Raw genomic sequence first — 16431 nt, 5'->3', positions numbered from 1 at the left:
ATTTGTGTTATAAACATTATATCACTTGATCACTTGACATCCTGTTACTCATCGACTTGCTTGAGCGGGTGCCAGTAACGTTTCCACTCATCCCTGTCACATGCTAATGTAGCCCAATGGCATCTGCTCATTCTATGAACACAAAGAGCCTCAAACTGATCATTCAGGGTCTTGACGAAGAAGTCTGAACATCTCATAGGTGGGCGGCCATGTGATCTTTTGACGTCCCGTGGAATCTAGTCGGTAATGGCTCTAGTCCAGCGGTCGTCTCCAAATCTCATTACATGTCCAGCCCATCTGATTTTTGACGCCTTGGCAAACGAGACAGCATCCCTGATTCTTGACCGTTGACGAAGGTCAGAACTCTGGATTCTTTCTCTCATTTGCATGAAGCACGATACTCCAAGCATAGCTGTTTTGATTCCTCTTTGGGAGACCCAAATAGCATTGTCATCCTGTTTTCATAGGGCCCAGGTCTCTGAGGCATTTGTTAATGCAGGAAGAAGAGTGGAATTGAAGAGATATGTCTGAAGCCGGAGTTTCTTTGTCCTCTTAGCTATTGCTTTGATATTCTTGAAGGCGTTCCAAGCCACTCTCTTCCTCCTGAGCAACTCAGGTGCCAGGTCATTCATTATGTTGACTTCTCGACCTACACATAACTGTTGCATTCGGAGATGTTCATCCTGTAGAGAGTGAATGAATGTCAGGAACGAGACCATTTCTCATAAACACTGTCTTTGTTAGATTCAGCTGTAGTCCTATCTTTCCACAATCACTGTTGAAGTCGGCCAGCATTTGTGCCGCTTGGCTGATGTTTGGTGTTATGATAACAATGTCATCAGCAAAGTGGAGATGGCATAATTGCTGACCATCTATCTTCACTCCCATTCCTTCCTATTCCAGTCAGTGCATGATGTTTTTGAGGGTGGCACTGAAGAGTTTCGGTGAAATGTTATCACCCTGCTGAACCCCTCTCTTGATGTCAATGATCACCTCCCTGTAGAATGGTCAGATCCTGGTAGTGAATCTCCAATACAGCTCACGGAGACTTTGAATGCCCTGGTTGGCTAGGGCCTCGATAACTGCTTCAGTCTCAACAGAATCAAAGACCTTTTTTAAATCAATGAACGTTAGACAGAGTGGAATCCTGAACTCCCAAGAAATCTCAATGAGCTTGGTTATCATCTGAATATGGTTGATCGTGCTGAATCCTTTGCAGAACCTGGCTTGCTCACATGGTTGTACTTCATCTAGTGTTCCACCAATCCTGTTCAATTTGGTATGCGGGCAGGTGGATATGGCTATCAAAGTGATCCGAGTAGAAGTCATGGATAATCTTCTTCATTGCCCTTCTGGAAGATGTAATAGATCCATTAGGACGTCGGAGGGCAGTCATCTTGGTCTTCTAGTTGGCGAAAGACAGGCGGGTGTTGCGAATGCTTTTCCCAGCTTCTGCTGCATCTGCCAGCACTGCTGCTCTTCTCTCTTTGAGGTCTTCCTTTATTGCTTCTCTGCACTTCTGTTCGAGCTCAGACGTTCACTTGTGGTTGCCTGAGGCTTGCACCAAGCCATGTTGGCAAATGAGCTTGAGAGTTTTCGAACACAGTCATCTTTTTGTGGCTGTCTCTCAGCATTCCTCACACAATCTGGAGGTGCTGAACCAGTCAATCGTATTCCTCATCAATGTTGTCAATGATGGCATCTTCCCATGTTGCCGCAGTAGTGCCAAAGAGCTCCCAGTTTGTGGTCATTCTGAGAGTTCTTCTCTTAAACTTTGCAGCCCTCTCTCCCCGCTCTGTGAAGTAGAATTTTGCATGAAGGAGATGGTGGTCAGATCCCATTTGGAGTTTTGGGACAATAGCGACATCGGTCAGGCAAGACTAACGATTGAATATCATGTGGTCAATTTTGTTGTGGAACCGTTCCCAGGGTGACTCCCATGTCCAACGTTTAGATTTGGCCTTCTGGAGTTGTGAGTTACAATGGATGGTCTTGGTCGACATGATGAACTCAGTCTCTCAACCTGTTCATTCCATTCTAGGCCATGGGTCCCTATGTGGAGTTCTTCGGATGATTTTCTCGGTCCTATAGTGGCATTAAAATCACTGACAATGATCTTGTAGAAGGTGTGGTCTTCTTTATAGAACTTCTCCAGCTCCATGTAGAACTTCTCAATTTCTCCTTCATCATAATTAGATGTTGGTGCATAGACAACGAAGATAGAAACTGCTGGCAGTGAGCCACATTTATTCAAGTGTAATCATCCAATTCAGGTTGTTAGGCATTCGAATGAATCAATGTTTATGGCCAAGTTTGTGTTGACAAGGACATGGACACCACCGACACCTCTTTTGTCGTATGTTCCGAGGAACAGTTCTTCCCCAGTGTCGAAAACGGCATGATGTGATTGATGATTATATATATACATATATATATATACATATATATATATCCGGGGCGTAGATCTCCAAGCCTGCTCAGATTGGGACTGGGGCCTCCTCCACCCAGATCCCCCATCTTCCAGTATGTAGGCATTATACTCACCAATTGCCCCCAGTGCCGTGTAATCCCATCAATGACCAAGACCCAGAAACTATAAAACCCAGCTCCCGGGAAGACATCTTATTTTTTTTTTTTTTTTTTTTTTATAATTTATTTATTTATTGAATCACTGTGGGAAAAGTTACAGAGCTTTCGGGTTTAGGTCTCAGTCATGTAGATACCGAACACATTTCCCTTTACCGATACTCATTTTTAACCCCGAACCCCAATAGACCCCCACCTCCCACCCCTCCCAATTCTTGTGAGGTAGATGAGTTCTAGTTAATACTCTATCTACTTTGACTAGATAGATTATTTCGATAAAAGATGCACAATTATTGTTAAGAGTTTACGACCCACCCCCCCCCCCCCCAATCAGACATGCTGAAACAGCGTTGTGAAATGATTTGCTTTCTACAACTTGGTTTAAGAATAAAATGATGTCGCGCGGCCGCAATAGCGGCCGCGCGGTTTTGAATTTCTGCTATTTTACTTATTGACCCTGGAAGAATTTCTATTAAAAGTTAGCTAGTTAAGAGATTGGTTTCTGTGTCCTGGAGTCGTGGCCGTGCCGGAGAGCCGCTCGTGGGGGGCAGCTGGCGACCCCGGTGGGGCGTGGGGGACGGCCCACAAAGCCCCCCTTCCCATGAGGTCCCCGCTGCTCCCCCCCCCCGAGCCCGGCTCAAACCCGCTTTCCACAAGGCTCCCGTGCGGCCGCCATCTTTCTTTCCAGAGAGGAACGGGCGGGCTGGTCAACGCCCTTCCCCCTCCGGGCAGGCTTGGTGGCGCGGATCAACACGAGTCCATTTGCTTTTCTGCTCCAAGCGGCTGGTTCTCTGTGCTAAGTCCTTGTGCCTCCGGGGCCGTGGCCGTGCCGGAGAGCCGCTCGTGGGGGGCAGCTGGCGACCCCGGTGGGGCGTGGGGGACGGCCCACAAAGCCCCCCTTCCCATGAGGTCCCCGCTGCTCCCCCCCCCGAGCCCGGCTCAAACCCGCTTTCCACAAGGCTCCCGTGCGGCCGCCATCTTTCTTTCCAGAGAGGAACGGGCGGGCTGGTCAACGCCCTTCCCCCTCCGGGCAGGCTTGGTGGCGCGGATCAACACGAGTCCATTTGCTTTTCTGCTCCAAGCGGCTGGTTCTCTGTGCTAAGTCCTTGTGCCTCCGGGGCCGTGGCCGTGCCGGAGAGCCGCTCGTGGGGGGCAGCTGGCGACCCCGGTGGGGCGTGGGGGACGGCCCACAAAGCCCCCCTTCCCATGAGGTCCCCGCTGCTCCCCCCCCCGAGCCCGGCTCAAACCCGCTTTCCACAAGGCTCCCGTGCGGCCGCCATCTTTCTTTCCAGAGAGGAACGGGCGGGCTGGTCAACGCCCTTCCCCCTCCGGGCAGGCTTGGTGGCGCGGATCAACACGAGTCCATTTGCTTTTCTGCTCCAAGCGGCTGGTTCTCTGTGCTAAGTCCTTGTGCCTCCGGGGCCGTGGCCGTGCCGGAGAGCCGCTCGTGGGGGGCAGCTGGCGACCCCGGTGGGGCGTGGGGGACGGCCCACAAAGCCCCCCTTCCCATGAGGTCCCCGCTGCTCCCCCCCCCGAGCCCGGCTCAAACCCGCTTTCCACAAGGCTCCCGTGCGGCCGCCAGAAGACATCTTATTATCTAGTTCTTACTCTGGAGAACCTGGCAGGCTACTAAAAGTATCCTGCCCACACAGCAGGGTCTGGCAAACTCTCCATGGCGTATTCAATATGCCAAAAACCAGTAACAATGATGGGTCTCATTCTCCTGACCCTCAAAGAGCCTCGAATGTGGCACTTTTTAAAATCTCAGTGCTAGGACAAAGGAGACGTTACTGGGGCCTGCTCAAGGCAATCAATGAACAACAGGATGACAGTGATACAGTGATATAGTAGAAGAATAATATACATGGCCAGGGAAAACAGGGGTTAGTAAGACTGGTTAATGGTTGGAACTAACCACAAGTTTGTGTGGGATTGAGGGTAGGTAAGATAGAGAAGAGATCATTATGACAATAATAGCTGGAAATGATCACTGTGGACAAGATCTGAGGATTGAAAGTAGGTAAGGAATATTCTGGATAACCTTTCAGTATCAATATTGCAAACCACAGTGCCTGAGAGATAGAGAGAATTAGTGTGTGTGAGAGAGTGAGAGTGTGTGCATGCGTGTGTGTGTGTGTGTGTGAGAGAGAGAGAGAGAGAGAGAGAGAGAGAGAGAGAGAGAGAGAAAGAGAGAAGAAAATAGAAATTCATCTGTCATAGAGGCAGGCAGGGGCTGAGGGGTGGGGGGTGATGGGAGGGAACCTGGGATCACTGGTGCTGGGAAATGTACACTGGTGGAGGGATGGGTGTTTGATCATTGTACGGCTGAGTCTCGAACACAAAAAATTTGTAACTGTATCTCATGGTAATTCAATTTAAAAAAGCACGGAAGCACGGTCCTCCTGTTGTTCATCAATTTTCCCAAGTGGGCCCAGTAACGTCTTCATCGTGAGACTTTGTTGTTACTGTGTTTGGCATATCGAAAAAAAAAAAAACCAGATTTCTTTAGTTACATTTCTGGTTGCTAAATTTTACTCCTGACTAAGTAGTCAACTGTATTAACTCTCCAGCTCATCATCCTATTCGTGTTCATATTTCCTTGATATTTGAAGCAAAGGGCACCTTCCATCACCAGTCCCCCCCACCCCTAGTCCTCACCCCGCCTCCATGGCAGGCATTTTCCCTGTCCTCTCTCTACTTTGGGGCATTATGTTTTGCTCGAATTTTCCAACCACCACTCAAGCCTGCCTGCCAGGGGCAGATGCTAGATCATTTATTGTCCATTGCTTATTTTGAATATCTTGGGTGCTGTGGCTGCATGCTTCTGGAATCCTAGGTTGTAAATGGTTGGGTTCCAGAGATATTTCTGTAGGCACTAATCCATTCTGGGATTCAATTGGGCGTCTCTGGAGCAGGGCTGTTGGTGTGCTAAGATGGCACCCAGAGGCACGTTGTGGGGGTGATAGCCAGGTGGATGAGTGGGTGGGGAGTCAGGGAGGGACAGTCCGGTGCTTCTGCCGCTATGTGACATGGAGATTTAATCCTGGAACCCACATACCTGGGCCTTGCTTGTAGTAGCTCTTGGTCGCTGGGATTTCATCTGGAGTAGGCAGGGAGACTGCACCTGCTACATCTGGGGTGCCCCAGTAAAACTGACCCAGTATGGGTCCCAGAGAGAGCTATGGTGTCTTCCGGGAATCGCTGCTGTGTCTCTGGCTATTGATCTCCTTTGAGATTTATTTATGGCTCTATTAAACAAGGCTAATAATATAGTTTACAGGGTGGTGCTGGAGTTGGTTCATGGGGGTGACTGCCAGTGCTACCATATGTATTGGGAAGTGGGGGGAGGTAGCCCACTCCAACTCTGTGAAAGGCTGGAGATTTCAGTCACAAAACCCGCATACCCGAATTTTCAGCAGATTTTATCTTGGTGAGGTCCATTGTGAGATGGTGGAGTCAGACTGGGGGTATGTTGGCAATTTTGAATTGTGGAAGCAAGCAGCTGCTGGGGGCTCTGCACGGGGAGGCACAGGCCAATCGGCACCCCTCCCTGCATTTACCCCTGTCTGTTCAGTCATGCATAGGTCTAAGATTAACTGCGGCTTTTGATCTCTTTCAAGATTTATCTATGGGTCTCTGAAATAAGGCCAATAAGTGAGCTTATATAACTGAGCCAGTAGTGGTTTGTGGGTGTGGCTCCCACATACTTAACTTTTATCTGTTTAATTTCTTGGTAAACTTGGTCCCAAGTGGTTGGGGTCCAGCCAAAGGCACAGCAGCAATTTTGGGGTATCAGGAAGCCTGAAGGCACCATCAGGCTGCTGATGCACTCGCCAAGCAGTACAGGTTGACCTGTTGGCGGCATCATACCCCCCGAAATGTTTCTTTACTGTTCTTATATGTCTTATTTATTCTGATCTTTGGAATAGCTCTAATACTTTTTAGTAGTTCAGTTGCAGAGTGTCAATGTCCAAGCTGATATAAAAGCTACTTTCTTTCATAAGTATGTAGGAAGTGTTATGAGAGACATAACCTCACATGGCACCAAACCCTCTCAGTTCACCTCACAAATGTTATTATGGTGTATGATAAAATTCTGGGAGGTTAAGTAACTTGACAAAAGTCACTGTCATTGTCACTGTCACTATCCTCCGATTGTTCACTGATTTGCTCGAGTGGGCCCAGTAACATCTCCATTGTGACAGTTGGTACTGTGTTTGGCATATTGAATATGTATGGGTGGCTTGCTAGGATTTGCCTTGTTGGGGAGATACTCTCGGCAGCTTGCTTGGGGGGCTCTCTGAGAGGGGCAGAGGAATCGATCTCGGGTTGGCCATGTTGACTGCGTGCAAAGCAAATGACCTACCTGCTGTGCTATCACTCCAGCCAGATTTAGAAAACAGGGATGTCGATCTTGGTACTTTATCTTTTGACTTCTAGATTATCCTACATCTTTCAGTCCAAGTATTTGTTTTTATTCACTTTTTTCGAGGAAAGTGAAACAAGATCTAGAGATAATTAAAACTGACCAGGAATGGAACAAAACAGAATTAAGATAGAATCAAATCAAAAAAATCACAAATCATCCTGTTAATCGCTGATTGCCTCGAGCAGGCCCCAGTAATGTCTCCTTCATCCTAACCCTGAGATTATATTCAAGGCTCTTTAGGAGAATGAGACCCATCATTGTTACTGGTATTTGACATATTGGGTACGCCACAGGGAGTTTGCCAGACTCTGCTGTGTAGGCAGGCTACATTCGGTAGAATCAAATAGTTCCTTCCATTTGCATGTTTATGTTCCTCCATTTTGCTTCATAAGTACACATGCACACACCATTGTAAAAAAAAATTTTTTAAAGGCATGGGGGATGAGAGATAACACTGATAACATTTCCTTGCATGTACTAACTTGGGTTTGATCCTGTCACTACATGGTCTTCAAAGCATCATCTGGTGTATCCCTGAGGCCGTGGAGGGTAATGGTTATAGCCCTGGAGGCCCCAAGACCTTTGTAGTCTTGTAAATTACAGACAGCACTGGACCAGCTGCCTTGGAGGTATCTGGACACCACTGGGGTGGCTCTGGGGTCCCCTGAACTACAAACCCTGAATTGTACTGCATCCTTGGGCTCTAGCACTGAATATCAGCTGGGCTGCCTGAACACTGCTGATAGTAGCCTCCATTCTCTGGTCACCAACCCTCCCTACCCCCATAAATAAAATAAAAGGGCATATGGAATGGAGAAATGGCTTAAAGGACTGGAGACTCAGGTTCAGTTCCTCTACTGCATGGTCCCCTGAGCTCTGCTTGGTGTGGCTCTACTCAACATATAAATCAAATGACAGAAAAACACATATGTGCACAACTATGATATATGTTAGTCACAGTTATAGCCTCCTTGGGGTCAGTGGTGTTCCTATGCTGTCACAGTGACTCTCTAGTGGATTTGGGGAGATGTGTGTGGCAGGGCAGTATTGTCATAACTCTATTTCTCACATAATGATTTGAGGTTACAAAATAGCGACAAAAAGAGGTTTCCACACCACTGGCTTTAGGAACAGGTAAATGTATCCACAGAATCCAAAGTCCTCCACTCACAAGAAACACTCCATACCATCAGATCATAATATATCCCTACCTTCTCCTTTGCTTCTTCTCTCTAAGCTATAATGACCTTCATTCTAATCCTGACTATTACCCTTAACCCGTCCCACTGCCTTTGCACTTACTGTTTCTGTTTTTCAAGGCAGCTTTAAAGTAGATCTTCAATGGACTGCAACCTCCTCATAATCTCTGTAACAGATTCAGTGTCATCTTATAATAACCTAGAAGATGGCTTCTATAGTTTATCAAAAGGAATACGCTTCCAGGAATAAAATAAGACATAGAGAGCCATGTACAGCAGGAAACTTTATTATAATATAATATCACATATTTCAAAGCTGCCATCAAGTAGACTTTAAATGTTCACATCGCGAGAAAAAAATGCTGTGACAACTATGGGGACAGAAGTTTACTAGACTTAATCTGGTTATCACATTATGATAGCACTGCAGCACTGTCCTCCTGTTGTTCATCGATTTGCTGGAGTGGGCACCTATAACATTTCCATTGTAGACTTGTTGTTACTGTTTTTAGCATATTGAATATCCCACAGGGAGCTTACCAGCCTCTGCCGTGTGGGCAGGTACTCTCGGTAGCTATGTATAAATATTGAATCAGCATTCTATATGTCTGACACTAATGTGCCAATTGTATCCTAATCCCACCTAATGTAATTGCCATCCTTTCTCCATCATTCCATTTCAAATTATCCTCTCTCTCTCTCTCTCTCTCTCTCTCTCTCTCTCTCTCTCTCTCTCTCTCTTCTCTCCCCCTTCCATCCCATCTCATTTATTTAGCGGCCCTAGGGATCAAATATCAGGCTTCACACATGCAAGGATTCTATTCTATCACAGAGCCACATTTATGGCTCCTGTGTTATTTTCTTTGTATGATCTACTGCTGCACAAAATTGCCTTATGAGATCACTTGCCTAGCATATGCCTTACAAACAAGAATGCAGCCTCCTTGAGGACAGGTCTGATTTTTCTTTGGATCATCATTTTGTACCTAGCACAAAAGAGGTGTTAGGGAAAGTGTGGTGAATAAAACTATACTCACATACACCCACACGCAAAGCCATAGCCCTCAAATAATGATCATAGAAACCACTATACCTTGTCCGTGAAGAATCCATGTCCAGCACCAACTTTGCTAAATGCTTCCTCTGTTTTTGAATATTTGGGATTTCCACCTGTGGTCATAGATATTAAAGACACAGTTTAATTAAAGCTTAAGATAAATTCTTAAATCACCACTGACAAATTTCTTAAGAGATTTCCAATCCTTATTTTAGGTAAAAGATGAAGATTCTTGACTCCTTCTCCTCAGTTAACCTTTGTCTTTTCTTTACTGAACATCTGCCAGGCCTATCATCAACCCAGGCCGTCTCTGGGTTCTAACTCCACAGAGCAATTAGACTTTACCTTATTCTAGCTCTTACCTCAATCTGTAGATATACAGGGACTGCTACTTAAATATGGGACTGAAGTGGGAGAAAAGCAGGAATAACAGTTAGTAGTTAAATTTGACCCACAAACTTAATTTGAATGTGACTGCAAAGGACAAAGAACACTGGCCTTAGGAGACTTACACTATGGAGAATGCAATTAAGAAAGACTTTTATAGAAACAAAGCAAGATTTTTTTTCCCCAAAGTAAATAATGAATCAACATTACTAGGTTTTTTTTCTAAGCTCTAAGAAGTTCTTCCATAGTGGCTATGTGTGAATATTCTTTTTATACTTTTATTTCTAAAAATGTCTTAACATTCCAGTAAAGGATTTTGGTTCAAGGCCCAGCAAAAGTGGGGCAGGATGTGAAAATTTAAAATGAAAAATCATCACAAATTGAAACATAATCAACTCAGGCTGTAGCTCTCAGACAATGAAGAAGAAATGTGAGAAGGGTCCATCCAATCTTCTGTGAAGCACCTTCTATTCACTCCTGCAGTCAGGCTGAGTAATGTACTCAGGGCAAGGGCTTGTGAAATGGAGTGATGTCTCAGGCCACCAAAAGAGTCAGATTGCCTAGAGGTGATGCTGAGAGCCACGTGGGGCACCTATTACCTAAAACAGTCTCAGCACCCAGGTTTCACACAGAGTTTTTCTCCAGCTTTCACTGGAACTCCAAATGCCCTTAAGTGCAGAGGGTCTTCCATCAGTGCTCCAGGCTGAAAGATGATCTGTAACTGAGTGGCATTTGGGAAAGTCTAGAATGAGAATTTTGCCAAACAAATTTTGTCAAACACTGTACCCAAAGTTTTACTTAGAAGATGCATTGAAAGAATAAGCCTCAATGCCAGGTTGAGAGCTTTGGAGGTGGAGCACATACTTCAAGTGTGGGAGACCCGAGTCAAAACCCTCCACTATGCTGCTGAGGAATCACCCCTACCGGGCTGAGTGCTAGGAGTAGCCCTAGAATACTCTAGGGTGTGCAACTCTGAGAAGAAACACTCTACTAAGAGTGGAACTACTGTTTGGTATGGAGAAAACAATATAGAAATGTCTTTAAAAAATTACAAATAGAGCTACCATATTATCCAGGAATTCTAATCCTTACTGTGTATACTACCCTGTAGCACCATCCTCCTGTTGTTCATAGATTTGCTCAAGTGGCCCCCGGCAAGCTACCGAGAGTATCACACACACACACGGCAAAGCCTGGCAAGCTACCAGTGACATCTTCGATATGCCAAACACAGTAACAAGAAGTCTTGTCACAGGTGCCCGCTTGAGCAAATCGATGAAGAATGGAGGACAGTGCTACCTTCTATACTAAGAAGATAAAATATAAATTTGAAAAGAAATATGCACACTGACATTCACAACAGTGCTATTTATACCAGCTAAGATGTGTAAATAGCCCAAATGCCCAATGATAGATGACAGGAGAGATGCTGCATAAACACCCTGGAAAAATATTCAGTTATAAAAGATGAAAGCCTTTTGCTATAACTTCAATTGAAACTAAGGGTGACAGGCATCAATTTTATGCAAACATTTTTCACAAAAAAGTGGGGTGGGTCCATTATATGAAACTGATTGTGCTGACATTAATTACTAAACTTTTTGGTGCAAGATTAGAATGTATGAAAGTATGTTAAAAATAACTAGTCCAAATCATCACAAATCATTTTTTCATGACAATTTAGCCAACATTTTTCTAGTCTGGAGACACAGTACAGCACACAAGGTGCTTGCTCTGCATGTGGCCAAACTGAGTTTGATCCCTGGCAGCCCATATGGTCCCCCAAGTCCTGCCAAAAGTAATCCCTGAGTACAGAGACAGGAGTAATCCCTGAGTGCTGCTGGGTGTGGCCCCAAAACAAAAAGGCATAAACTTAACGATTAGTTATAACTGAATTACAGCTTATAAATATGACACCTGAGAAAATTTACTACAATGTGTAAAGTACAGATTTACAAAATTTTATTTTTTATTTTTCAATTGAATCACTGTGAATCACAAAGTTAAAAAGTTATTCATGATTCAGTTTCAGGTGTACAATGCTCCAACACCATTGCTTTCACCAGTGCCACTTACCTCCACCAATATCTCTGTTTTCCCTCTGTCCACTGCTTGCCTACAGGGCAGGCACTTTTTTCTTTTTCGTATTAGACATGGTGGTTTACAATACTGTTACGGCTCTGGTACCATGCACATCACTACACCATCTCTTGGCATCCAGTCATCCAGTCCTCCCCAGCAACTACTTCCCTCCATCACTGCTGTAGCAGTCCCTTCCCTGGCCTCTCTCCTCCCTCCTCACCCCCTGCCCCCATTACTCATGGCAAGCTTCCTACTAAAGACCAGTTCACCTGCTCTTTATTTATATTGCATTTGGGCATTAGTTATTAATCTACTGTTTCTTTATATATCACATATGAGTTACATCATTCATACATGGGATTTAAGGAGTATCTCTCCTTCTACCTCTGAATCATGTTATCCAGCACGATACTTTCCAGATCCACCTATGTATCAGCAAATTTTATGACTTTATCTTTTCTTAAGGCTGAGTAGTAATTAGTTGTGTTTATGTACCAGAGCTTCTATATCCAACCATCTGTTCTTGGGCACTTGAATTGTTTCCAAGTTTGGTCTCTTGTGACTAGTGCTGCAATGAACAAAGATGTCTTTTCTGTATTGTTCAGAAATGTCCAAATTATCTTCCCAAAAGGCTGGACTAGTCAACATTCCCACCAACAGTGAAGGAGGGTCCCTTTCCCTTCATAAACACCAACAACGGTTGTTCTTCATGATGAGTGTCAGTCTAGTTAGATGATATCTCATTTCTGTTTGATGACCAGTGATACAGAGCATTTTGTATATGTCTTTTGGGGTCCATTTTTAGTTGAGGGAGTTTCTGTTCATCTCTTCTTCCCATTTTTGATGGGTTGAATATCTTTTCTTGTAAAGTTCTGTGTCTTTGATATTAATGCTTTATAAGTGGTGGACAAATAATTGTGTTCATAATTTCCTTTGCGGTGCAGATGCTTCTTAATTTAATGTAACCCCATTTGTTTATCTTTTCTTTCACTTGCTCGGTCAGTGGCATTTCATCATTAAACATGCCTCTAGCTTCTGTCATGGAGAGTTCTGCCATGGAGAGTTCCTGTATGTACCATGTAGATTCAGGTCTTATATCAAAGACAAAATTTAATCTTTATTTGAAGATTCTGCACCAATATCTTGGTTTCATTGTTTGCCCTTCCATCCTAAGGGTCACTGATACAAAATGTATTTTATGGGCCCGTGGCAATAGTACTATGGGTAGGCTATTTACCTTGCATTGTGGCTAAATCAAAATCAACCCCCTGACTCTCATAAGGTCCCCATGCCCTGACAGGATTTACCCCTGAAAATAGTCAGGAGTAACCTCTGAACACCTCTGGCTGCAGCCAACAATAAGGGCTTACCTCACAGCTCTGCCATCATGCACCATTTTCAGATACATTGAGCATATTTTGAGGTTTCCGTTTTTTTTTTTAAATTTTTCGATATTATTTCATGTGGCAAATGGACCTACTCTTAATTACCTATGTGTATAACAATTCCAAGGATGATTTCTTAATACTAAAGGAATTTAAAATGATTATTACTGCTCATAATATAGTCATTGAATGAATAGCACAAGTGACTTTAAGGGGTTTGTTCACACATGACAATGTCCATGTGCTGAGAATTCTAGATTCCAACTTGCAAATGCTAAAGAAGACTAACATGCACCCATATGCTACTAGCAAACACAATGGAGTTCTGTTTACCTTTTATGTAGCATGACAAATCTTCCATGATTTATGAGGAAAAATTATAACCTCATTTTTGAACTAAAATAAAGTATGCAGCAATTATACAATTGATTACAATAAACAATGTATGTTAAGGGAGATGAATAAATGTTTAATATCCTTTATCACTTAATCACTTAATCCCCGTTATTCATCGATTTATTCGAGCGGGTGCCAGTAACGTCTCCATTCATCACGGTTGCGTGCTAGCGTAGCCCAATGGTATCTGTTCGTTTTAGGAACATGTAGAGCCTCAAACCGATCATTTAGGGTCTTGACGAAGAAGTCTGACCATCTTATAGGTGGGCGTCCACGTGATCTTTTGATGTCTCGTGGAATCCAATCAGTAATGGCTCTAGTCCAGCGGTTGTCTGTAAACCTCATTACATGTCCAGCCCATCTGATTTTTGATGTCTTGGCAAATGAGACAGCGTCTCTGATTCTTGAGCGTTGACGAAGATCAGAACTCCGGATTCTATCTCTCATTTGAGTGAATCGTGATATTCCAAGCATAGTTCTTTCGATTCCTCTTTGAGAGACCCGAATAGTGTTCTCATCCTGTTTTCGTAGGGTCCAGGTCTCTGAGGCATATGTTAATGCAGGAAGAATAGTGGAATCAAAGAGATGTGCTCGTAGTTGGAGGTTCTTTGTCCTTTTAGTTATTTCTTCAATGCTCTTGAAGGCATTCCAAGCCGCTCTCTTCCTCCTGCGTAACTCAGGTGCCAGGTCATTCATCATGTTGATTTCTCGACCTAAGTATATATAACTGTTGCATTCGGAGATGGTGGTTCCATTGAGAGCGAATGGAGCGTCAGGAACAAGGCTGTTTCTCATAAACATTGTCTTCGTAAGATTCAGCTGTAGTCCAACCTTTCCACACTCACGGTCAAAGTCCGCAACCATTTGTGCTGCTTGGCTGATGTTTGGTGTTATTAGAACGATGTCATCAGCAAAGCGGAGGTGGTGTAGTTGCCGACCATCTATCTTCACTCCCATGTTTTCCCATTCTAGTCGTCGCATGATGTTCTCGAGGGTGGCACTGAAGAGTTTTGGTGAAATGGTATCACCCTGCCGAACCCCTCTCTTGATATGGATGATTACTTCTTTGTAGAATGGTGAGATCTTGGTAGTGAATCCGCAATAGAGCTCACGAAGGATCCTGATGTATTGAGTTTGTACGCCCTGATTGGCTAGGGCTTCCATGACCGCTTCCGTCTCAACAGAATCAAAGGCCTTCTTTAAATCAATGAACGTTAGACAGAGCGGCATCTTGAACTCCCGAGATACCTCAATGAGCTTGGTTATTGTGTGGATATGGTCGATGGTACTGAATCCTTTTCGGAATCCAGCTTGTTCACATGGTTGTCCTTCATCTAGTGTTCTGCTAATCCTATTCAGGATGACTCGAGTGAATAGTTTGTAGATGACAGACAATAGGCAGATTGGGCGATAGTTGCCAATGTCGTGGATGTCTCCTTTCTTGTATAGTAGTACAGTCTTGCTGGTTTTCCATTGGGATGGAACCTTGCATTCAGACAGGTAGCGTGTGAAGAGTCGAGCTAATGTATTGATGAGTACTGATGGTAAGTTCTTCAGGTGTTCAGGTCTGATCTTGTCTGGGCCAGGTGCTTTTTGTTTCTTTACCGACGAGATGGCATGTTGGATTTCGGAAGGGAGAACATTGGGAACGACATATCCATCATGTGGTATGTGGTATGTGGGCAAGTGGATGTGGCTATTAAAGAGATCTGAGTAGAAGTCATGAATAATCTTCTCCATTGCCCTTCTGGAAGATGTGATAGATCCATCATGATGTCGGAGGGCAGTCATCTTGGTTTTGTAGTTGGTGAAGGACAGGCGGGCATTACGAATGTTTTTCCCAGCTTCTGCTGCATCTACCAGTACTGCTGCTCTCCTGTTTTTGAGGTCATCCTTGATGGCTTTTCTGCACTGTTTTGCCAGTTCGGACGTTTGCTTGTGGTTGCCTGAGGCACGTGCCACGCCACGTTGGCGAATAAGTTCAAGAGTGTTCGAAGAAAGACGGTTTTTTGTGGTTATCTCTCTCTTGGCATTCCTTGCACAATCATGGAGGTGCTGAATCATTCGATCGTATTCCTCATCAATGTTGTCAATGACGGCATCTTCCCATGTTGCTGCAACAGAGCCAAAGAGTTCCCAGTTGGTGGTTGTTCTGGGAGTCTTCTTCTTAAACCTTGCATTGTTTTCTCCTCGTTCTGTGAGGTAGAATTTTGCACGAAGAAGACGGTGGTCTGATCCCGTTTGGAATTTTGGGACAACAGCAACATCGGTTAGGCAAAACCGCCGATTGAATATGATGTGGTCTATTTCATTGTGGAACCGTCCATCGGGAGACTCCCATGTCCAACGTTTAGATTCAGCCTTTTGGAATTGTGAGTTACCATGGAAGGTTTTGGTTGACATGATGAACTCAGACAGTCTGTCACCTTGTTCGTTCCATTCCAGGCCATGGGTTCCGATGTGGAGTTCATCGACTGATCTTCTTGGTCCTATCTTGGCATTAAAATCACCGACAATGATCTTGTAGAAGGTGTGATCTTCTTTATAGAATTTCTCCAGCTCCATGTAGAATTTCTCAGTTTCTTTTTCACCATAACTGGATGTTGGTGCGTAGACAACAAAGATAGAAACTGCCGGTAGTGAGCCACATTTATTCAAATGTAATCGTCCGATTCGGGTTGTTAGGCATTCAAATGAATCAATGCTTGTGACTAAGTTTGTGTTGACAAGGATACCGACACCACCGACGCCTCTTTTATCACATGTTCCAAGGAACAGTTCTTCTCCAGTGTCGAAAACAGCATGATGGGATTGATGTCTTCTCGTTTCGGTCAGACCAATGATGTCGTACTTGATCTTTCGTGCTTGTACCATAAGGTCTTCAATGGATGCAGCAGATGCCAGCGTACG

The 16431-nt window shown here is 44.4% G+C and overlaps 1 protein-coding gene across 5 annotated transcripts in view; it reads right to left on the bottom strand.

Annotated features, from left to right (window-relative positions):
• ARHGAP44 (Rho GTPase activating protein 44) overlaps window positions 1–16431 on the bottom strand; it is a 227317-nt gene that overhangs the window by 77024 nt on the left and 133862 nt on the right. For all 5 annotated transcript variants that reach the window (XM_056117918.1, XM_056117919.1, XM_056117922.1 and 2 more), the window contains exon 6: window positions 9308–9384. In XM_056117918.1, coding sequence (XP_055973893.1) covers window positions 9308–9384 — 77 coding nt within the window. The remainder of the gene's footprint in view (window positions 1–9307; window positions 9385–16431) is intronic.

This window comes from Sorex fumeus, unplaced genomic scaffold (assembly GCF_029834395.1).
Source record: "Sorex fumeus unplaced genomic scaffold, SorFum_2.1 ptg000036l, whole genome shotgun sequence".
Classification (NCBI taxonomy): Eukaryota; Metazoa; Chordata; class Mammalia; order Eulipotyphla; family Soricidae; genus Sorex; species Sorex fumeus.
This window is presented reverse-complemented; position numbering and strand designations above follow the sequence as displayed.